Below are 23,043 nucleotides of genomic sequence, written 5' to 3'. Positions count from 1 at the left end.
CGGATTGCTTCTGTTGATTGTCTTTTCAATTGCTTCCTCCATGGCTTTCCCCATCTTGATGAAGCGAACTTTTTCGCAAACCGCAAACCACAAGTCGACAGGGGTAAATCAACAATCCAAAGCCCCCTCTGACCGCCTATCTCAATTTGTCGCATTGCATTGGAGACATTGATCTCGCCCTGATTCATATTCATACCGATCCCCGAGAAGAATATATATATGCAAACAGTCAGAAGACTGTCCACAACTCTGGTAGTCCTTCCCAAGATAGTAATCTCAGGACATGCGGGCACATCCGAAAGCATTGCACCCAGGTTGGCGTCACGCCTCTCGCATCACATGACTGCTGCAGATATCTCAAACATAGCGCGCTATTACAAGAAGTGGCCGACATTGAAGTGGAGGTAAACGCGGCATCTTTGCCATTTGCGAACCCTGACATACAGACAACAGTTGAGTCTTTTGTTATTGAACTGTCTCCAATATTATTTAACATAAAGCGTATTTGACTTTTCTGGCGACGCTGACTTTGGTACTACAAAAAGAGTGATCCAACATTGTGAGGGCCGAAGAACCGTGGTTCTCACAGTAGCAAACTGGATCCAAGTGAAGGCGCCTCTCACCAACGCTTATTGTTATCAACCGCAGACGATATATATACAGTTTGGTTTCTACTTCGCCCTACCGGTATTCTTTCACCACCAGTTGAACAGTCCCATAACTTTCCCTTCCACCCTCAACCATAACTCTCCTAATACACTAAGCACAACAACTATCACAACGACGACCAGCACTGCAAAAAGGATGAATAGATTCACCGAAGAGCAGTTGCAACAGCAGTGGAGATGGACGCGAATGACGCCACGTGAACAGCAGGAATACCGTGATCGTTTAGCTCAGCGTACTTCTCAACAGCAGTACGTACAGCCACAAGGGCATCAGCAGCAGGCAGCTGCCCGCCCAAATTCCCCCCGAGAAATTATGGACAGGGCGTTAAGTCACGATCAGTCAGTCAGTCATCCGCGACCTTCACAGCAGCAAGACGGGCGGCCAGAAGGACGACTATCCTCACAGCAGCAGCAGCATTCGCAACAACAATGGCAGTTGCGTCAACAACAGAATGCCCAACAGCGACTGAACCCTATGCAGTTCCCCGCACAGTCTTTCAACCCAACGCAACTTCCCAGATCCAGTAGTATGGCGCCTCCCCCAAATCCAAACCGTATTGGGGTCTTCTCGCAGGTTCAGGCCTCCACACGCTCAGTACCAAACGTATTTTCTTCGAACAGTTTATCCGGTGCAAATATCACTATGACTGGAAACGGCCAACGGCAACGCCAGAATGTGGCTCAGAGCGCATCTAAGCCATGTGCATCAAGCCCGCTATCTGCATCCTCCCCGTCTTCCACTTCGTCTAGGACTCTTTCACCCCAGAATGGAGCAACAGCACAAGCATCAATGACTGTTACCTCGCCCACTAAATACCAAAAGCCGTCGACACCTGGCGCCAACTCCCATATGCCTGCTCTGCCGCCGTCTACTACGCGAACGCAAAGCCCTGGATCGGCTCAAGTCACAGGTCGGAAACTTCAGGCAACAGGCGCACCTGAGGGTGCTAGGCCTGCAGACAAGCGGCCAAATTTGATGACACAATCTGTTACCGTCGGCCATACCACCTTCGCACGCCAAAACACCGCTACGCCTCATCAGTCAGGCGTATACCATCAAGCACACGGTGCCCCAAATGGCGCACCGAATGGCGTCGCTCCGACTATGAGGGATCCAAATTTGGAGCGCCGCGAGCAGCAGGCTAAACTTGATGCTAAGCATGAGGCAGAACTCCAACGCATACGGGAGCACCAAATTAGAGTAGCTGAACAAGCTCGCGTTGCGGAGGAGTATCAAGTCGCTCAAGCCGCCGCCCTTCAACGAGAGAAGGACGGCAAACGAAGGGAAGAGCTGCGAAAGGACCCCAGCGCAAACTATCGCCACATACTCGAGGTCTATAAGCTAATGCCGCTGAAGAAGGGCGAGTTGCCCAATAAATATCTGTTGGGACTGATCGCTAACCGACCGATGCCGATGGACCTTGACAGCGACCTTGCGCTCGCGATCACGTACGCTAAGGACCATTGGGACTACTACGGACAATGGCCCAAGGATGTAGCACGGTTTGCAGGTTATGAGAGAGAGAGAAGGGCCAAGAAGCTTGCTTAGAAAGCCGAAGAACCGAACAGATGTGGCAGACAGCCTAGCGATGGCAATACGTCGCATTTGGAGCGCTCGAAGCTCATCAAGCAAGCCGACGATACTACGATAGCAGTGGTAACTGGTGGCATTCCAGCCGATCACTCGCTATCGTACATTGAGGGGAAACTAATCTGGGGACTGCTACAAGCAGGATATATAACGTCACCCTATGGAATTGCTGAATGTTCCCTGTATAACGCCATCAAGGTCACGTTTCGTTAGAGCTCGATAACGCATTGGGTGTCCACTTGGTTTAGGAAACATCCAGATGCGGGTGGTATCATTATGGTATTGGTGTGGCTGGACCGCAGTTTGTCATCACTTGCATTATTTTTCGTCTACAAACTCATGTTACAATAGACAAAGAACAGTTCTACGTTACAAAAAATTATGACTGTTCACTTGCAAGTATTTCCTATGATTCGACCATTTGTAAACACTTCCTGTTGCTAAACGTAAGACGGAAGCTTGTTCTATAACTCTCCTAGCTCTCGTGACCATCGCCTACCACCTGAAAGTTGGAGAGTTTATACATAAAGGAAGATCCTTTCCAACGGTTATATATACGCTAGGAAACGTTCCATAAAATCTTTTAGACAATTCCGCGACGGCAATACTAATACCAAAGGGTACCTGATATCCTGCCTTTCCAGTGAATTGAATCATGATTGAAGAACCTCAGAGGTTCCTACCCTTAGCAGCCCCTTTCTCATGCTCCAATGGCGACTGATCTAGTGTATTTGAATCATATCTGAAGCAAAAAGGCAGTGCAATTGGAGCGACTTGGACTATAAACTGCGGAGTCTGGCTATTTCGCCATCCTTCTTACGGCATTAGCTGGGTGTGTCGTTTGCAGACGCGAATATTCCTTACTTAATCCACTTCACCTACAAGAGGCCAGGGAGTGAATAGTACTGCTAGTAGGCTAGCGAAAAACACTACATCGTGCACGCTTTCCTCCGATCGAGATTCCTCGCAACACCATCGACTTTTCGCTGCGACCATGTTCACAAGCAACGATTCTGAGATAGACGCTATGTCAGCTCCAACTAGTCACACTGACTCCTTGACCACACCCAAAGTCAATCGTCCTCATAAGAGGCGCCGTTCGGTCGAACTACCACAATCAGAGCGACATGCTCTCCGCCCTCGCGCCGATTCATCAAACGGACAGATCTCTCTAGCACCGAAGCGAGACAAAAAGCGATACTTGAACGATACCGCCGACAAACAAAAGGAGAGCGGAGTCCATAAAGCTAAACGCCAGCGCACCTCTGGCGTATACGACTCTGCTCGTAACAACGAGATACGTCGCCCGCCAGATCAGGAAGAAACGCGACAGCAACCGAAGCAAACCATAGGGTGGTCTGGCACTGATATCATTGTACCCAGACGAGATCAACGCGTAGGCATTGTTACGTTGCAACCCGTGATCTTCGGCGTTGCATCTTCTCCGCCAAATGCTTTGCGATCATTCAAGCTCAATGGACACCTCACACCTGCACAAAGCCCTCTCGTACCTCAAAATCCTGCGTCTCCGCCTTTCACTTCCTACAATTCTCTCGAAGGCGGCTTTGCTAGCCTATTAGATGACAAGGAAAGTGTCCTAAAGAACTTTGTAAAAACCAAGGAGGAACTTTTCAGGAAGCCTGCTGCAGGCGACGTCAAGGAAACTCCAGCGCATAATCCACGTCGCAAGAAGGCCTTTGATGTCTGGAAAGACGTATCACTGCCGTCTGATATAATGAATCCTATATCCAAAGCTCCAGGACTGATAACTGATGTCGTTGGCACCCAAAAACGTGAGGCAAGGTTGAGAGAAAAGCCATGGGAGATCGGTCAGGAGCCCGGCGCTATAGCGAGAAGACGGTGCAAGAGAATGCGAGTAGAGGAGGGAGAACACTATCATCCCAACATCAAGAACTTCAGATTTTCATGCAAGCGAAAAGCTGAAGATGATCTTCGAGAAGGCAGTTCCAAGAGGGTAAAGATGCTAGGCGATCAGCCTTTTCCTTTAGTAGGGAATCGTGAGAGTCAATCATCGCCAGCACAGGAATTCACTTCTGAGTATTTCACTGAGGTCGCAAAACCGCTACCTTCGGAGAATTTAGAGACATTACCCGATTCAGCAGCGTCAGATCAGAAGGATCCCCTGATTTGCAAAGACATATACAGTCTGTCCAACGCGCAACAAATACCAGTTGCTGAACTGGAACCTATAATCAACCACGAGTTTTCTCTTCCCAGGGTCGACAACAAGACCTCTACCAGGAAGTCTCAGACATCCGAAGATGATGGGAAGGTCTCAAGACTCGGAAGATCCGCATCTCTAGGCCTGCAATATACAGCTGATGAGCCATCGCCATGCCAAGAATCTTTTACGGACGATGAGGTGGCATTCAGGAATCTCAACAATCACAGAGCGCTGCCACCAGCTGTTGGAGGTGTTGTTGCATCTGAAGCATCGCCAATAATCGTGCCCACAGTTCCATCATGGATTGCTGAGGGTTCGCAATACTTCATCAGTATAGACGTAGCCTGTAGCGAAGGTTATGATACTGAACACCCCAGGAGCTACGAGCATTATCTTGCCCAGTTCACCGCTCGGCCTGCATTTCCTCGAGCAAAGGAATAAGAGTATCCCCCAATGCCAGAGATGTTGGATGTTGAGATCATAAACCAGCGGTTGAACTGGGTGGTTCATAACGATGGCGAAGCTCCCCGTCTTCTAAGAGAATTGCCAGTACCTCCATTCCACATTGATTCAAAACTGGCTCGTTGTGTCCGTTTTGCGCAGTCAGATTCACAAAAACGCGTTGATAGGCGAGTTTACCCCAATCACGTTGCTGAGATACTTCAGCGTACCAACTTTTACGGAATGGAGTTATTGATCAGCCGGGGGTTAATGCGCATATAGTGCCCTCCAACCAAAGGTGAGTTTGAGCTAGCTATGGCGACTCGGCTCGCACATGCGTCCTTTGGGAAAGACCCAGTCGTCTACGTTGCGGCCGACGTACGAGCCTTAGCAGATTATCTGGTGGTAGATATCCCTTCAGCAATGAGCTTTATCCCGAAAGAAGAAAAGGACCACTTCAGCGATTTTAGCAAGTTTTATAGCGTGAAATTTGGGGAGAAGAACCCTCCTTTCGATGCTGTCGGTCTAGCGACATGGCGTTTCCTACTGGAAGGTGAGCTGGGCCAACCTTCACTCAAGGCTCAAAGCCTACGATACGTCATCGACTCTATCGAACAGCAAACCGCTCAAGTCCTGAGTGACAGAAAGAATTTACAGTCTCTGGTTGACGAAGCATCTGTTGAAGATGTTCAACCAAAGAACAAAGATGTAACTAGCCGCGATTCATGTCGCGGCTCAGATCATGGTCTGAATGGTGAAAATCTCGAAGATGGTTTTGGCTGGACCATCGGTAAGCGCAACGCGGACATCTGGAGCCTAGACTGCATCCAAGCTTGGGAGGACTTCACGGCTAGCCTGGATTATCAGTCGGAAAACCAAGGAGCTGTTAGGAGTTTTTCAGGTTCCACCTACGACAGCGTGGCTGAAGGAACCCTCCAATCGATGGCGGACTTGTACTCGTCGCATACGTTCTCGTCTAATCAGTATTCGAATATCCCATGGAACTCTGCGCAAGACGTCAGCGCATTAAGCATAGACGATATTACACCTGTGACTCCCACTGTGGAGTCATTCTATCGTCAGAAGACTGGAACTCCGTTCGACGACGAGATAGAGACGAACGAATGGCTGTGAAGGTATGCCGTTCGAGACCCTTCATTGAAGAGACCGAATACGCGATATCAAGCGTTGGCTTCTTTATAGTCGGGCTCACCAATCGCATACTTTCTAGAGTTTGGTTTCGTGTGGGTCGCGGTTCAAAGACGGAAGTCGTGATTGGCTTGCGTTCGCTACCGTGAAAGACAGATGGATGGGGATGCCACGATCGGTACATGGACAGCAGCCGTAGAGCCATCGGAGAGGACCGATGCGATAACCCCACGGAATATGGTAATCAGATTCCATAGATTCGATGGCTAGCAGTGGCCGATTGGAGTGCTTTAGTAGCAGATCTTGGTAGCATGACATGCCAACCTTGGATAGCCTCATTGCCCACAGCAGCCTTGGAGTGTTGTAGGAGGAGAGGGAACCAATTTCTGAGAGAAGTAAGACTGTTAAAACCACGGCGATTGGGAAAGGATAACAGTAACAGAGTAACAGACACATGTCGCTCAACTGTACTTACCACTTCTTTTTCTCCCACTACATCTTTAACGAGACCGCGTCACACCTCCTCTACAAACAAAGCCGCAAGATATCGCATCACATCAAGTATTCAAGAAAGAAAAGATACGATATGCCTAAAAGTGCACCAAAAAGCAAGAACCCAGTCGGTCGTCCACGCAAAGATGGTCTCCCAGCGGGCTATTACAAACATAAGAAAGTCGCCCAAGCGCACTCGACAGCGCTCAATGCAGCTGCCTCGGAGGGTACTGAACAAATTGAGAGAAGACCTCGCTGCCGACCACGCAAGCACGATACCTTGTCGGGTTCTAAGTGGGTTGCGAAGGCGTCGGCCACAGCGCCTGTCGTCCAGCCGGCACCACAAACAGCGTCTGGAGATTCGCTATCTCTATCACCATCACTACTGCCATCATGGAACATTCCTTCTAAGAAAAATATCGATACAAGACATAAACCAAAAGCAGGGTCTTTCACCGATCCTGGAATCGACGACTCTTACGATACACACGTCTCTACTCCTTCAGGCACGGCGACGGAGTTTGATGATGATACAGATGAACGAGATGGAGACACAGAAGACACAGATATGGAGATGCTTAGATTGGAAGGTACTGAAAGGATACTAAGCAGATATAGACTTGACGAGCAGAGGAAAATGTTTCCGCTGGTAGAAGCTGAGGACGATCCACCAACGGAGGAAGAACTAAAGGTACAAGCACAAACGGAAGAGCAAAGACGAGAGGCATCACATCAACGCCAGAAGAAAATGTGTGAAGCTCACGACTGTTCCAACCCGAATTGCCGGTTGAATCATGTCAGGAGAGCGAATCTGGACTTTTTCTTGCAAGGTCTCGACCAGCGTATAAGTCAATTAGACGAGCTCACAAGCCAGCTGCACGAATTTGGGGAGGCAGTTGCAGAGACAGCGGCGCCAATACGCGATGTGACAGCAGTAGAAGGAGGAGCGCCATCCGCGTATGTCATGGAAACAGAACCGAACCATGAAAGCGAATTTGAGACATTATTTTCTGCTATCATGCAAGGTCGTGTGGAGGAACCAGACACGTCAGCCTAGAGAAGAGACTTTCTCGGGAAATTCTCGTTGGCGCTGCCGTTCTTTGGATGCTATGATATAAGGAACCTAGATTGATGTTCAAAGCAGAGGTGTATAAATTATTTGTGTGTATGACTTGAAGAATGAAATTACTATGAGTTTAGTTATCGAAAACAGACCGACATCCATGGTGTAGCGCATGTATGAAGTGATGACGTTTTCCTTGTCCAGGAGGCCAATTTCCAGGGCGGTGCGTGGCAGGCGAGGTGCCGGCGCGATCTCGTTTCGTGGGGCGACCTGATCGCTGAGCGATCCCACACAACTCGTCGACTTCGCAAGAGCAGATGCAATAACTTGGAGTAGCATTTGTGCTCGACGAAGCGTTGTATTCAGAAGCGAGCGTGGGCGAACACAAGGAGACGTGCGCTGGTTTTGATCTGTCGTGGTGAGTTTCCACCTCAGACCAAGGCGAATGGCAAGCTCCCCACCGTCATGTGGCCGGATAATCTGGACTTTGTGGTGTGTGCAGCAAACAAGCGCTCTAACTGATCCCATGTTATGAATTCTATTAAGTCTCTTTCTACGCTGTCTGGCTACCACAACCTCTACAAATGTTTATATTCTGCTCGAGGACACGTGACTCGAACGTTCGGTAGAGCGCAACATCCATCACTCTCTTTCTTCATTGGTGCATGATACTTTGAACTCTTGGAATTGTGTTTAGTCTTCTAGGAGCGCACCTAAAGTTGGCGCACGATCTCGCAGTTCTAGACATACTCGTGGGACGCCGCATCCGAGAACCCTATAGAAGAAGCTACTTGCTGACCACTGTTAGCACGCAAATAACTTGCACCCTTTCGACCACTAATTTCTGATCAGATTCCTCCTCACTAAATCAGCTCGCCATAAAACTGCCGCCCTAACTCCAGAACCTTCCAGGCAGACTATGGCACCTCCCACAGATCAATACGACTCCTACCAAGTTGTCTCGGAGCTCCCTCTTATCGCCAGAGTCGTTGTCGTTCGAGCCTACACCCCACACGGATTCTAATCTTGATCGACAATGCTCGCCAAACAGACAACCGCGTTGTACGTTCCCACAACTATATTATTTGCTCTCATTAGATCATAATCACCGACAGTGTGTAGAACGGGCGCATATATCGAGCGACTGCCGCTGGTGATACAAATCATACAATGGTATCGCCAGTGATGCAGCCGGCTGTTCCTGTTCTAGCCAACCATGTCCCACTAGAATAGGTAAAGGAGCTCAGCTGTCGCGCGGTGTTACGTGCGGTCAAATTATTGTCACTCGAAGATATCGTAGTGTTTAACAATGCTGACTAGGACGCTGTAAATAAGGTAGTATATCGAGATACCCTCCTACAGGACCTAGATTAGGATATCAGACTGTACATGGCCTATCAAACAAGAAAACAGGCTTTGCCGAAGGGACTATCCCTATTAATATCATCCTGCCAATGTACTTCGCAGCGTCTACTACGAGTCGGGCCCTCTAGCACCCTCGCAAAGAACTGTCCGTCTGCATGCGATTATCCATCAGCACCCGGCTTCAGACACTGCAAATTCTATGTTAAACGGGCGACAGCTCGACTAGATTACCCATCTACAGAAAAGTAGCAAGAAGAGTTGAAATAGTTACGAGAATCTGTTAAGACACTAGACAACCTTTAGCTAATCAACACGGAGTTTACTATTCTTAAATACGCCTGCTAAGTCGCCTTCAAGGTCTGTATTCGTAAGTACAGTAGCGAGGTCATATTGTGTTGCCCTTTAGATTATAATAGTGCTACTGTTAATTAATTATTCAGCAGGTATTATTCGCTATGCCCTCTAGGACATTAATTCCACGAAGCAAGTGAGGCTAGATACGTATAGTTCTTGCTTATTCGTTTAATTCTCTTACATTACTAAGAATCCGGGCTTGTTCCTCCCGCATCAACCTAAACGGCAAGGCATAGGGCACTACATTCACTTAAATGCGTCGAGTCTTAATAAGAAAAGGCTTTAACCCAGCAACCCATGCTATCATTTTATACGCTACAACAATTAATATGCAGATTTTCTAGAAGATACTAGCTGGTTTAGATTAGCTATTCGTCGCCTCTACAGCGAAAGAAGACTTCTGTCTAGGAAAAGAGAAGCGGATAAGTTTACAACTAGTAAATGTTTACTATCTCGCTCAGAACATAATAAAAAGCAAAACGTACAGACTTCAGGATGTATATCGTTATTTGTACGGTCTTGAAAATATAGAAATACATCGGGCGGATGTTGATACAATGATCATGCTCAACGTAGTTCGAGCGCTCGTGGCTTTGTAAGAGCAGTATATTCACTAGACTCAACCAAAATTGTGGAAGAGGCAAATTTCATTAGAGTACACTAGAGGCAATGTTGGAAGCGTAATGTAGATACTTTTATGACATGCAAAAATCGTAACGTAAGCCTAGTGCTTCCAACAATACTAGTTATCGTCTCGCTTATGTAGACTGTCCCACTATCACCGCCATCGTTTTGCATCACCGTAGCCATTGCGACCATGATATCCGCCACCATACCCGTTTCCGCCACCGCGATGTTCATCGTAATGGTTGTCGTGATACCTATCGTTATATCCGCCACCACCACCATGTCGTGGGCGAACTGAGCGGCCGTCGCCATTACAACGACCGTCACCAGCCTCCTCTTCCGCTCTCCTTTTGTTGAACTCATTTGGGCGAGTGCTGTGAGTCGCAGACCTAGGGAAATATGTTTCTTCTGTCATGCCCTTTCGTATCATGCGTGAGGGGACATTGTGATCACCCTTTGCGATTCCTCGGATCGCATTTTGACGTAAACCTACTAAAGAAACTAATCGCTCGTGCTCATACGCGTGACCAAATTTGCAGTTCTCATTGCGGCATTCCGCGTTCTGGTTCAGCGATTTGCAATTCGGTCGTACGTGAACCACTTCGCGAAGCGGTCCTTCGTCTCCCATCGTCTCCCTGGTGAAATGTATCACATCGTAGGGACATGGTGGTCCGCCATCGATCACATTCTTCTTGTAAACATTACATATGTGTATAGACTGGCAGATACTAGCTGTTTTAGATCAGCCCTTCGTCGCCTCTACGGCGAAAGAAGACTTCTGTCTAGGAAAAGAGAGGCGGACAGGTCTACAACCGGTAAATGTCTACTACCTCGCTTCCAGCATTGCATTTGGTGTGTTCTGATGAAATTTGCCTTTTCCCCAATTTCGGTTGAGCCTGGTGCTTCCAACGATAGGTATCGTCTCGCTTAGACTGTCCCACTATCACCGCCATCGTTTTGCATCACCGTCACAACGCTCCCCATTGCCTATGGTGTAGCAAGATGTACAATCAAACCTAAATAGACGAGAGAGGTCTACTCACGCCTCCCGGATCACCATTGTCACTATTGTTGAGAGAGCCCATGTAAATGTGGACGAAACAGTCATCACCGCGATCACACAGACTATGTTACTGACAGGATATACATTCTTAGTCCCGAATGAAACACCAAACAGTTGGAAAAGGAAAAACCGAAACTAGACTCGACCGATAGCCCATGTATTGCTGCTTGCTACACATACATCAAAACGTCAGGGCATTTTACCGTAGCCAACCATCACGCTGTCAGCCAGTGTCACCTGTATATATGTCAACGATGCCAGACATCGAGAGGTGTTCGACGGACCGCTCTGCCATTCACCAACACACGTTAGTCATCTCGCGGTTGCCGTGCGTGCAACATGGAAATTCTCTGGACGTCACCGCGGGGCTGTATTGGCGACATCGGCTCCTGCTGTCGCCTTTAATCAGAATTTGCAGAGGCGTTATGAGCGAGGAGCAGAGCCCTTTCCATCAAGCTGACTCTTTGCGCCCTTTTTACCGTTCATGTGGACAACCCCCAAGTGTGGGGTATCAGTTAAGGCCTGAGTTCCTCCAGCTACATTGCCGATTCCGGTTTCTCGAAGGGACTAGCCTTGGTGTTCCGATTTTGAGCGTTATTAAAGCAGCAATTCAGCGAATGACCACGTCGACGCGCTAGAACAATCTCCGAGCGAGAATCTTGTCTTGTCTTGGTACAGCTCTAAGCTAAGGTCCCTTCCTATGTACTCATCAGATCGGCTTCTACCATAAGCGTGTCTCGACTTGCACTATCGACAAAACCAAAGTTGGTTGACAACTTCCTTGAATTATCTGTTTGCTTTGTAAGATCTCGCGAATAACCAAATCCAGGAGCTAGTTTGCTATTTGTAAGTATCAACTTCAGTGGCCTCGAAAAATTGAAGAAGCATTGGCGCACTCCGTCGACGGATGCTGTTTGCTCTTGATAAGCTGTGCTAACGCTCACATCCCAGATCAGCATGCCGAAGCAACCAGTAATCAAGAAAATTCCTTCGAAGAACAAAGACGGCTCAGACCGCAAGTCTCCTTCCTCTATTTTCGGTCCGCACGCAATCACAAGATACCTCCGCATTCCACAAACCGGCAATATCACCGGTGTGGAGCATACGGTGTTCCTTCCTGAGCTACTCCGAACTCCTGGCGTCCTTTATCGCTTCATTCAGAACGGCGCTGATGCTCAAACTTTGGCCAGGATCTCTGCATGGTTTCGAGCCACGGTGAAAGATCACCACACTCCCGCGACGGCTGCCAACGCCATGCGTCACATCACTCAAGCGACAATGCGTGATTATCTTCAAGAAGAGAAGTGGACCGAGACTCGCCACAAGGCTGGTCGGTACAAGAAACCTGGGCAGGCTTGGGACCACGAGAACTTGACATTCGTCGGCGTCCAGAATTACTGCGAGGATAACACTAGGGAGGGCCGTCACAAGCGACCGCCTGTTCCCAATGTCCGTTTTGCGTTGCTAGCGATTGATGTCGTGGTCTTCCCCTCTGGCGACGACGAGCTAGATCTGACCCGATATGTCAAGGCAGCTGCCGCTAACGAGGACTTGGCTCTAATGTTTCCACGCGACTATGGCTTCCTCACGCGGCTCTTAGGTGGTCCCCAGTCTGTGAACCCCGATCATCGAGACCGCGAACTCTTTAACCGCTGGAGGCAGGTCAGCTGGGTCGAGACGCCTTCTGAGCACCAGGCCAATACTTCCCAGGAAACTAGCTACTATAAGTTCACAGCGGCGCAGAAGGCGGCGACCGAAAAGTATCTTCAGAAACATGCTCTTACTGAGCAATCTGCTCTTGATGCTGCCAATGACCCTGTGGATATGCCAATTCAAGATCCTCATGACTTCGACATTCCCTCCGCCAATAGCAATCAGTCGCCCAATAACTCTCTTCTAATCGCCCTGCCTATAAACAATTCCGCCGTCGAATTGGCGCGCATCTTGTCTGAGATGGATGAGAATGACATGGACATGCTGTATGTCAAGTGGCTCGTCGCTCACGGAACTTCTTATTTTGAAATCCGTAAAGAGATGACGACTACCTCTGAAGTCGTGCGTCGTTATCTCGAGCATAATCGCAGTATTCATGGCCAACTACCGCCTATTTCAAATGAAGCCTCTGTCATGATGCCTTCTTCTGGCGCTCTCAGCAATGAGATTATCGCTGCTAGCTATGGATCATGGCCTTCGTCTCCGACGAATTGGCATGTCACTCACTACGACCACCCTGCTACGTCTTTTGGAGTTAATCAGGTTGATACTGAGATGCTGAAGTCTTCTAGCCATGAGATTCCTGGTTATATCGGCCCAAAACACGGTATGAGGTCTCCTCGAGTTGGCTCGGAACACGCCAACTTTGACTCATTGGATGATGTCAGTTGCGCTTTCGCACAAGACACACTTTGAGCTCTAACCGTTTCAGTTTCGCAACCCGTTCGGCAGCCTCGTGAAGAATGCGGCTGATGATTCAATCGTTGTTGGATCATACCGCGTTAGACTGTGAATTGGACACTGATCTCCCGGAAGATTGGGATGTTTGAGAATCTGTTTCATTGAGCCTGGGTTTCGATGTGACCGGAGCGTTTGGAAGGTCAGCGAGCATGACATGGTGCTTTCGATAAGACTCCTTGGAGGAGCTGGGCGTCTTGTACAACTTTTGCATCATACCCTTGCCTTTGAATTCAGGTAGCCTGAAGACGTCTGCACTCAGTATTCCAGTATCTCATCCGATACAACGTGGCATAGTCAGCAAAATCTTGTCCTGTGTTGTCTCTACGTTTCGTTACAATACTCAGAACATTTCGGAAATATTCTTCGTTTCCGATATCTCTTCGATTTCCGCTCAAGCTGCTGTCTAACTGAGCACCCAATTGTTATGATAAGATGTCTACGCTAGGCCTCGTGCACTATCGTATGTGCGTACAGATACAAGATGCGCAATGTTCCCAAGATTTCGCTGCTGCTTGCAACTCGAAGACGTAGTCATACGATGTGTCATGCAATTCGAATGATGGAGAGGGTGCAACAATACATTACACGTTGGTTTTCGACCAAGCGCACTAGTGAAGTGACACTGTCATCTCCAGTAAAGGTATGCTGCAAGGAGATGTTGTTCTCACTTTCATGTTTTCAATTATGTGCCTAAATGTAGATCCATCAAACATGAATACAACGATGCACAGGCTACAAAGCGAGATTTAGCTCGGAGAAAACCGGAGCACGATGCGCAGCCTTTTACTCAGTACCGCCAGTCACCGACCAAATCACATGCCGTCTCTGATAACCTCCTCACTAACCCATCCAATCTCATGCCTATGCGCCGTGATACACTCAAGGAAATAGTCATACTCCGTCCAGATGCTACCAAACATAGCGAACTGCTGCTTAGCCCAACGAATGTTCTCGGCCCAGTCACTTGTATCGTTCCGGTAAGGCTGGCTCAGCAGGTGAAGCTCGCGGAATGGGGCGTGGCGGCGAGGGCCATTGAAGCGGGCGTAGTCATACGCAGACGCGTACATGGCTTCCATAGAGGTGTGTGGGGGAGAGGAATAGAGGTAAATACTGTAGTCGTCGATCCTAAGGCGGCCTTCAGAGAGGACAGGAGGTGTGAGATAGATCGGTTCACGGTTGAGATACTCGCGCGCAGCATCCATTACTTCTGGGGCGTAATGGGTAGTCATGAATGACGGCACCCCCCGCTGTCGCTGGGCTTTCTGAGGTGACGGGCCAATACTAATCCAACATTAGCGCGATATCTTGTGACCGACTACTAGAGAACATGTAATCGAGCTAACAGAAACAGTCTGAGTGGGGACTTACCCAGGAACTTTGAGCTTCAATGGTCGGCGCTCAGGTACGAAAGCAGCTTTGATGTTGGATCTAGCCTTACGCGCAGCAAGGCGACCGCGAGATGTACGGACCGGCGAAGCAGCTTCTTCAACATCACTCACGTTGTCTTCGGGAATGTCTTCGTCAGGCTCTGACTCGCCTTGCACAAACTCATCATCATCGGTAGATGAATTGGGAGTGAGCGGCAGACGGGACAGCTTCCGTTTCTTTGGGGGAGTGTTGTAGGGCGAGTCGGAGTAGTCCTTGTCCTGGAACCAATGTAAGCAACGTCTTCAAACACCATCGTCGCTGAAGTGAATCTCAAGCATACCGCGACATCTATTTCAGACTCTTGAGTGAAGTTGATCTGCCTACCGACGAGCCTACTGCTCCTCCTCTTGTTGCCATCCAGCACTTTTCCCAGACCATCTACAGCACGCTTGTTGGGTGTTGCCGACATCGAGATAGCAACCGAGTCGATATCGCGAACAAACGTTCTGTTGATGCTGCGTGGGGTTCTGATCTTGCTGTTTGGTGTCTGACCTTTACTGGGTGTAGACTTGACGGATGAAAAGACGTAGTTGTCGTGACGAGCAAATACTTGCCTGTCGTGGTGAGCGAGAGTGACAGTCGCCGGACCGCCGAGGTGAGCAATGAGACGCTGAAAGTCGGTGGGAAAGAGCCACTTTTCCTCTTCGTGCTCGATAGCGTATTTCACACAGCGGGTAAGGTCGAGTGCGTCATCGCCAGACGGATGTTCTTTCACATGTAGCGCGAGGACCTTGAAGTCCAGCGGCTCACAATCCTCGTTGACTTTGACCTTTTTAGGAGTAGCAGTAGTGACAATCTTAGGGTGGGTACGGTTGGGTGTACGGAAGTTCGTTACGCTGAGGTCGTCTTCAGGTCTCGGGATCTCGCGCTCATACTCCGAGTGCGACCCAAAAGTCCAGTCCAGATAGCCTGCGCGTCGCATAGCGTACTTGATCATGACCATAGCAGAGTTCGGCTTGAATTCTTGGCCTAATGGCTGGACCCTAAACTCGTTGATCATAGCGGCGAGGTGGCCAGCTTTCGCGCCATGTACAACAAAACGGTCGACAACATCTATGGACTTTAGCCAGTGTGGGAGGTACGCCAGGATCTCGGCAGCGGTAAGGTTGCCGTCTGGGAAAGGTAGATTCCAGCTCGGGCAGTTCATGCCAAAAGCATTGTTTTTAGCAATGGAGGCCATGTCGACTGATTCGATAGTCAGTACAAGATTCGCTGAGCACACGGAAGAGCTAAATGAATGGATTGTGTAGAAAGAAACTGTATGGGTACCAGGAATCGCGAAGGCTGCCTTACTCAAAGTGGATGTGTGCAAGTGTTGGCAAAAGTCGACAAGCAGACTGATCGCCGCTGTTTCCTGACTATCAATCCGGGGAAGTGCTCAATAGCTAGGGACTTCAACTTTCCAAGAAATGTTGCAGAACACCAGAAATTTGGTACTTCGGCGAAGCGGGGTGTAGCTAACTCAAGCGAAAGTTGCTCCAAATGACGCTCGGACCGGGCGGAGTGGCTGTTTTGTTGATTTTACGATGGCCATAACAGAAATGCAAGGCACGCTCTAGTTACCACGTGCACTTTCCCACAACCAGCACGGGGACCAACCCTCACGAATGCACGGTGTATGTGTTCGTAACGATGGATCCTCCGCCATTGTCGAAAACGTCGTCCAAATATCTTGCGGTTGCACCGCCGTCTCTTGGACATCTTCCATTTCCGACTATAACGACTCTCCACGTTGGTAGCGCAGTGGCGTCGGCAGCCGGGCCACCTATGCTTAAGCCACGACCGAAAGCAAAACCACGCAACGGACATTATGGATACGGTCTTGGTCCAAGAGCGCGTCCAAGGTACCTCCTCTTTTCAGCGCGCGCGAACATTACAGCCGTTGAGCTCCTAGCATATCTCCCGAACAGCGTGCACTGCGGCGATAACGTATACCGCCTGAATACGAACGGCGCATCTCCACATCTGCTGTGGTCAATAGTAAACACACACCGAGATCTGTTGGTGGAGTGGAATCAGAATACCTGTCGTCAAGCCATCAATGAAACCATGCATAGAGCTGGACATAAGAACTGGCGGTTTAAGGCACACAAGACTTTCCATGAAAGGAGAAAGGCGACCTGGGACGAGAGCAATCTGGATGTCACAGGGCATCTAGCATCCGGACCAGGCGGTGCGAAGAAGACACCTGCGAGTGACATACCATTCAAGAACCTGACCGTGGACGTGCGACGTGAATCTCAAGGTTATGACGCGCTGGATTTGACACGAATGGTCGAATATTGCATGAATAATCCACACGAACCATGGTTTTACCCTCGCGACTACGATGCGGTGTTGCGGCTTGTGGGCGGCGCAGTTCCCATTCGACACGAACATAGCGATCGCCAGGCGTTCAGGCGATGGACCGAGGTGAGCCGTCCACCACCACTGAGCGCGTCGACAAATTCCCTGCTTGTAGTAGATGGAAGAAACAAAAAAGGCAGAAGGGAGAACTCGGGTGGCATCGTGGGAGATATATTAGCATTGAATAAACGGAAGAGAACAGACACGCTGTTAACAGCAACTCCATCAATGTGCGAGACAATAACACCAAAGACACAGCAGGGGAGCAAGAAAACTAAAGGCAGGCTAGAGAGAATGGTAAGGATTGAAGAAGAGCAAGAGTTCGCGAGAATTGCTCCATAGGACGAAAATGTGATGACCCAGGCTAGTCAATACCTTCTGGCGACAGCATATGTCGCACCTCCGGGAAAAGCGATCATGCCTTGGGAGGTAGCAGCTGAATCAGAGGACGAAGCAATTGAATTAGCGTTCGCACGCGGAGGTCCAGTGGGTGAGAGTGGTCCGCATAGCGCTTATGCTTTTGTTGGCCCTCGTCGCTCCCCACCATATCGACAGCTCTATCGCATCGATCTTCCAGATCCAGCAGATATAAGCGCATGTGCAGAGAATCTGCGGTGGGCGTTTGCGCAAAACACGCTCTTCCGCTACCCATGCCGCCCTGATGCCTGGAACGAGAGTCCGGAACACATGGAGTGCATCGTGCAGATTCGGGGCGATCGGGGCTGGAAGTCGGATGAGTTACTCGCTAAGGAAGAGAAGTAGCGGGTGAAAAATGCGACGATGTTGAAGTCGAGAGTGGCTTTAGCCTGGCTGTTTGACGGGGTCAGGTTGATGACAATAGTGTTGTGTCATGTTGACCGCACGTCATGCACATTCATAGCAGCGGATGCGCGCCAGGAAATAGTGCCGTCAGCTCCTAGCTAAGCAGATATCAATGAGATTGTAAGACCCGATGCGTAGTGATGAGGACGGTCATCTGATGGCTTCGCTATCAGTGTCGCTGAGAGTGATGATAGAAGGAAGAGGTGAGGTACCACGGCTCCGCAAACCTCAGGCTGGGCGTTTCGGGCAAGCACGGACTAGCGTCGATCATTGTTCCGACCGAAACGAACATCGAACACCTTCCAAACTTCTTCACCCCATCGTGACAACCATCGCCCTTGCATTCGCTTGTTTCACGAGAATATGGCTTGTATACGTTGTTGCACGGCGCCACAGTGGATCGGAGGCTGAAGTTCCCGACGCGTACACCGTCACAGAAGATGAATTAGACACAATGACAGGTAGTAGGTTGCGAAACAGCGGAAGCTTTTCGAACGAGTACGTGAGATGTGGAAAGGTATTTAGATGCGAAAGGACCTCTCGCGGTTCGCCTTTCAAAGCTCTTGCTCTACACAAACCATCAGAAACCACTATACGAGCCGGTCTCACCTAATACACTCTTTACGAACCGACACGAACGCGTCCGACGACCTCGCACCAGCAACGCTCTTGTACACCTTGAATCTAAGGCGCTTTCGCGAACTCCAAATACTCCCACCATGCGCTACTCTACCATCATCACCGTCGCGGTCGCTTTCGCCCCAGCGGCACTCGCACAAAGCTCGTCGGCCACCATCACATCAATGGTCCCGATGATGTCTCCCTCGGCGCCTCCCGTCACAATGGCTTGGAACAACGAGCCCAGCGCAACAGATAAATCAGCTCTTGCATCAAAAGCTTCGTCCATGAACTCTGCTATGGAGTCGGCAATGTCTTCCATGTCAATGAGTATGCAGATGGAGAGCGGCATGACAATGTCTAACGGTATGGTCATGGCCACAGGCAGTGCTCAGGCTGCTATGGGCAACTTGACCGGTAGCGCCAGTAAGATGGAGGTTGGCGGTGGTGTGGCGATGATGGCAGCCATCTTGGCTATGCTCTGAACGGATTGCATACCTTTAAAGGCTTGTTGAAGCGTGCAACAAAGGCTTGATCAGCTCACCGTCGCCATGTCGGCCTTCTGCTTACCTGGCATTCGTCTTTGAGAACTCAGTCTCCCTGTCGGATCTTTTCCTCTTTTCGCAAATACCATTTGTACAATAAGACCTAACGTCATTTCTTCCGTGTACCATACAGTCTTCGTTGTCTCACGTTCTATACAGAGTGCAAGCTCTTTCAAACCTGCAAGCCAATTATGCTGACAGCGATGGCGAGCTAGGCGACTTCACACCACAATATGTTCATAACTCACCCATCCTGGTCGTATTGAAAATCGCAGTAGTTCAGATCATTCCAATAGTATGGTACTTCAGCACACTTCCAGGACGTTCAGAGAGATCTAGTAAAAGTCCGATGGGATCGAACAGTGCTCGATATATGAACGAGAACGAATCAAGAGGCAGTCTGAAGCTAAAGAATTTTCATTATCATCAAATGATACCCTCATCTATCAACTACGGATAACAAACACTAAAGACTGGTCCTACAGTCCAGACCTCGGGCCTTCGGTCTCAAGAGTAGCACCAGGAAAGTTGATTCCATAATCGAACATACTCCTGCCCGCCGGTACGCCCTGGCAGCCACCGCCCAGATCCTTAAGCGGCTGCAACGCCGGTCCAAGACGAGTGTTAACCGCATCTAAAGCAGCATTTAGGACAGCTCCTCCAAGAAGCTTGCTCAAGAAAGAAGGGGTATCCGCTTGCACAGTCTGCGCAATAAAGCAACCCATCTTCTTCGGGTCATTTAGATCCTCTGCGAGGTTGATGAACCCGCCGGTGATATCACCCAAGTTGACGCCCGAGAAACTGTTCACCGTGCCTGTGTTACCGCCGACCTGGCAGTTCAATGGGTACGCAGCGCACTGTTGTGCGGTCGAGATGCCAATGTCTGCGAGCGTCCACGGGTCGAGTGGGTGGCGCTTGTACCAGTTGTCTGGGATGCGCTCGTAGCCGTACTTGTACGTCAACGTACCGCTGGAATCGCGCTTGTAACTGAAGAAATCCATGAATACGTCTTGCGTCAAGAAACCGCGCGGTGCCTCGGCGCTGTGGTTCGCAAGCAACTGGTACGCGAACATGTGCGCACCAAAAGTAAAGGCAACACCAGCGTACGCCGGACTGAAGTAGAACGGGTTTGTGGCGATGCTGTGTTTCTTGCGGTTGTTGGAGTGCTCAGCGAGGACGCGGGGTGTGATGTTACCCCCCGTACGTGCGTTCGCGAGATCGAAGAGCTCCTGCATGTATTGCGGGTAGGAGCGACAGTTGGAGTTCATTTCAGGTGCCAACCAGTCACCACGAGTTATGCTGGCATCGCCCTCACTTCTGAGATGACCGTATGCGCAGATTCCCGTTTCATTGCCGAGTGCGTCGCCAATGAGTGGGGGAAGGGAGCTGGTCTTGTCGGAGTGGGGACCGATGCTCCAGCGGCCGGAGATGGGGTCACCGTTGAAGAAAGCGGTCGCAGTCTCTAGGAAAATAGTAGCCGTCTTGTCGAGCCCGAAGGCTTGCCACAGACCGGTGTTGATGCTCTGTGCATCGACGACACCATCGCGCTGAATGTAGCCGTGATTTGCGGCGGCGTTGAGGCCGGCACAGGGACCACGGATGTCTCCTGGGCCTGGAGCGCGCCATTCGTGCTCGCCAGATGTGTTGACGAGTTGTAGGGCGGGATCGAATTCATTGAAGAGGGCGTGGTTGGGAGTGCCTGGGTATTCTGGGAATTCGATAATTTGGGGCGTCGTTTGACGCTCTTGAATACGCTTCTCAGCGACCATGCGAGCTATCTCAGGGAAAGCTGAGACCAGCAGAGCTGGCCCGCCGAGGAGCACGAGAGATGTCTTTGCAAACATTGTGTATCGCAAGAGTGAAGGGGGAGGAGATGGCGAGAAGGATGTCTTGGAGCAGGCCTCGTGTATCTTATATGTCTTCGCAACCACCGCTGCAGATTAGTGTAAGCTTCCCATTGCGGAGATAAGGATCACCCGTAAAGCTGCTCATGGCCGATCTGTTCAGCCCTGAATAAGTCCCTGTGTCTTCTCGTGGTTGATCCACTAGTACATGGGCTACTTTGTCAGGGTGTAGCTAACCGTCTCGGTGACACTATAGTGCGTTGTCTTGGGCAGTTGTAGGGTCGTCCCGAAGCAGTAATCGCCTGCGTCGATCTGCAAGGCTCACATGGCTAGGAAGTGTCGTTGCCAAGACTGGAGCTATGAGCGACAGTGCGCTATTGGAGGACAACGGATGGCATTCCGCGATCTGCAGTATAGTCAGACCCTGAGTTGGCTACGAAAGAAGTCCAGGAATGATGGAGTGTTCTCTAAGCCCCCTTATATGCCTAGTTACCCCGATGTAGTAGGCGTGAGGTCCTAGGCAAGATGTCGTACATCTGCGTTGTTCTTTTGAGAGATGATTGGAGATAGACACCAGTTACAACAGCACCATCACTAGACGTATATGTGCGGAAAGTGCACAGAAAAGTTACGAAGGCGTCCGACAGTCTCCTATAGCTGGGTATTCCTCCTAACATACATCGCAGAAGTCGTCCTCACATGGATTGGACCTGGAGGAAGCATCGTCTGGTGAAATTCGATTCAGTTTGTTGCATGTGTTACCGCACGATACAACTGAGCGGTGATGGATGCCGTTGACAAAACGCCCCCAGTCCAACCCTTGTCTTTTCTTACCGCCCGCTCGTCCGGAGCCTGCAAACTGCGTCAACTCTTGTCTGATAACAATAGCGCTCATCATTGGTACGTCCGGAGTAGCACCTGACAGGCAGCCTCGTTGGAGCCCCACGAAGTGTCTGCCAAGGTGTGGATAGACTCTTATGCGAAAATCTGTCCGAACTGCTGACAAACATCGCTTTAGACGGTAGGTACCGTGTAAATCAGATCAGGATGAGGAAGTGAGGTGACGTCCAGCGCAAATGTCGATTTAAGCTCGACAAAAATATAGGCCTAGCGCGACGCTAGCGGACACTACCCCGGATCTCTTACACTCCGATGGTCTAGATCGTCCGTTGGTTGCCCAAATAGTGTTTGCGATGATCGGCGACTGACACGCCTTACATACGTAAATCGTGCTATTGGCTGGTAGTCGCAGCAGTAGTTGTCCGCCAAGTGGTTCGACCTGAAGTTTCCGTTAGTATCACAAGCCCCTGCGTCCGCAACCCTTACTTGTAGATCTTCTGCTGTATACGCCTCGGCTCGTTCCCCAGATAACCAGTGAACACCGATCCTAGTTTCTGGGGGCAAGTGTGCTACTCGATAGCCGAACAACTGCCGAAGAAGATCTCACCAATCAGTGCTCTCGCTCAGACACCGTCCACCAATAGCTATGAGTTCACCAGTGAGCTGTTTCCCATCTATCACCCAACATCTAGTCCATATGGGGAAATCTGTCCCCTCGTGGTACAGCTGTCACTGTAGTGTCTTCATACGGCTGGATACTACAGAAAGAGAAGCATGTTGTCCAGCCGTTCATCCCCACAGAATAACGGATGTAACGACATCACTCAAACCACGACATTCAGATTATGCGATGAGATGGTTTATTCACACCTATCTGCATAGTTTAAACAAGGTCATACTCATAAAACCTACAAGTGCCTTCAACCTCGCCACCATATAGACTTTGCTGGGAAGATTCACACTCCACTAGCCACATGTCCTATATCAATCTCGAATACTACAAATAACAGACACCACCAACGCTTAGCGTACTGTTCGCCCCCTTCTAATAGCCCCTCGAGGAGGCATTAGCACAAAGCGTTCGGTAGTGTATGCAGTACGCCGCCGTTCAAAGTCCGTAGAACCTCCAAGATGTTAAGACCATCCCA

The 23,043-nt window shown here is 49.8% G+C and overlaps 9 protein-coding genes across 9 annotated transcripts; 7 read left to right on the top strand and 2 right to left on the bottom strand.

Annotated features, from left to right (window-relative positions):
• Nucleotides 1–804: 804 nt before the first annotated feature.
• On the top strand, nucleotides 805–2,217 carry GT037_002796 (uncharacterized protein; the record flags this gene model as incomplete). The annotated part of the gene is made up of 1 exon (XM_038927843.1): nucleotides 805–2,217. The coding sequence occupies one exon, from the start codon at nucleotides 805–807 to the stop codon at nucleotides 2,215–2,217; it is 1,413 nt and encodes a 470-aa protein (XP_038789121.1).
• Nucleotides 2,218–3,253: 1,036 nt separating this feature from the next.
• Nucleotides 3,254–4,885, top strand: GT037_002795 (uncharacterized protein; the record flags this gene model as incomplete). Its single annotated transcript, XM_038927842.1, has 1 exon — nucleotides 3,254–4,885. The coding sequence occupies one exon, from the start codon at nucleotides 3,254–3,256 to the stop codon at nucleotides 4,883–4,885; it is 1,632 nt and encodes a 543-aa protein (XP_038789120.1).
• Nucleotides 4,886–5,308: 423 nt separating this feature from the next.
• GT037_002794 (uncharacterized protein) lies at nucleotides 5,309–7,583 on the top strand (the record flags this gene model as incomplete). Its single annotated transcript, XM_038927841.1, has 2 exons — nucleotides 5,309–5,982; nucleotides 6,485–7,583. The coding sequence occupies 2 exons, from the start codon at nucleotides 5,309–5,311 to the stop codon at nucleotides 7,581–7,583; spliced, it is 1,773 nt and encodes a 590-aa protein (XP_038789119.1).
• A 4,372-nt stretch (nucleotides 7,584–11,955) lies between these two features.
• Nucleotides 11,956–13,407, top strand: GT037_002793 (uncharacterized protein; the record flags this gene model as incomplete). Its single annotated transcript, XM_038927840.1, has 1 exon — nucleotides 11,956–13,407. One exon carries the CDS (start codon nucleotides 11,956–11,958, stop codon nucleotides 13,405–13,407), a length of 1,452 nt encoding a protein of 483 aa, XP_038789118.1.
• An 857-nt stretch (nucleotides 13,408–14,264) lies between these two features.
• GT037_002792 (uncharacterized protein) lies at nucleotides 14,265–16,060 on the bottom strand (the record flags this gene model as incomplete). Its single annotated transcript, XM_038927839.1, has 3 exons — nucleotides 14,265–14,733; nucleotides 14,821–15,098; nucleotides 15,161–16,060. The coding sequence occupies 3 exons, from the start codon at nucleotides 16,058–16,060 to the stop codon at nucleotides 14,265–14,267; spliced, it is 1,647 nt and encodes a 548-aa protein (XP_038789117.1).
• Nucleotides 16,061–16,929: 869 nt separating this feature from the next.
• Nucleotides 16,930–17,344, top strand: GT037_002791 (uncharacterized protein; the record flags this gene model as incomplete). Its single annotated transcript, XM_038927838.1, has 2 exons — nucleotides 16,930–17,292; nucleotides 17,342–17,344. 2 exons carry the CDS (start codon nucleotides 16,930–16,932, stop codon nucleotides 17,342–17,344), a joined length of 366 nt encoding a protein of 121 aa, XP_038789116.1.
• A 299-nt stretch (nucleotides 17,345–17,643) lies between these two features.
• Nucleotides 17,644–17,988, top strand: GT037_002790 (uncharacterized protein; the record flags this gene model as incomplete). Its single annotated transcript, XM_038927837.1, has 1 exon — nucleotides 17,644–17,988. One exon carries the CDS (start codon nucleotides 17,644–17,646, stop codon nucleotides 17,986–17,988), a length of 345 nt encoding a protein of 114 aa, XP_038789115.1.
• A 779-nt stretch (nucleotides 17,989–18,767) lies between these two features.
• On the top strand, nucleotides 18,768–19,151 carry GT037_002789 (uncharacterized protein; the record flags this gene model as incomplete). Its single annotated transcript, XM_038927836.1, has 1 exon — nucleotides 18,768–19,151. The coding sequence occupies one exon, from the start codon at nucleotides 18,768–18,770 to the stop codon at nucleotides 19,149–19,151; it is 384 nt and encodes a 127-aa protein (XP_038789114.1).
• Nucleotides 19,152–19,690: 539 nt separating this feature from the next.
• On the bottom strand, nucleotides 19,691–21,055 carry GT037_002788 (cloroperoxidase; the record flags this gene model as incomplete). The annotated part of the gene is made up of 1 exon (XM_038927835.1): nucleotides 19,691–21,055. The coding sequence occupies one exon, from the start codon at nucleotides 21,053–21,055 to the stop codon at nucleotides 19,691–19,693; it is 1,365 nt and encodes a 454-aa protein (XP_038789113.1).
• Nucleotides 21,056–23,043: the final 1,988 nt, after the last annotated feature.

Source organism: Alternaria burnsii (assembly GCF_013036055.1).
Source record: "Alternaria burnsii strain CBS107.38 chromosome Unknown 746, whole genome shotgun sequence".
NCBI classification, from domain to species: Eukaryota; Fungi; Ascomycota; class Dothideomycetes; order Pleosporales; family Pleosporaceae; genus Alternaria; species Alternaria burnsii.
Note: the sequence above shows the minus strand (reverse complement) of the source record. Positions and strands in the feature narration are given on the sequence as shown.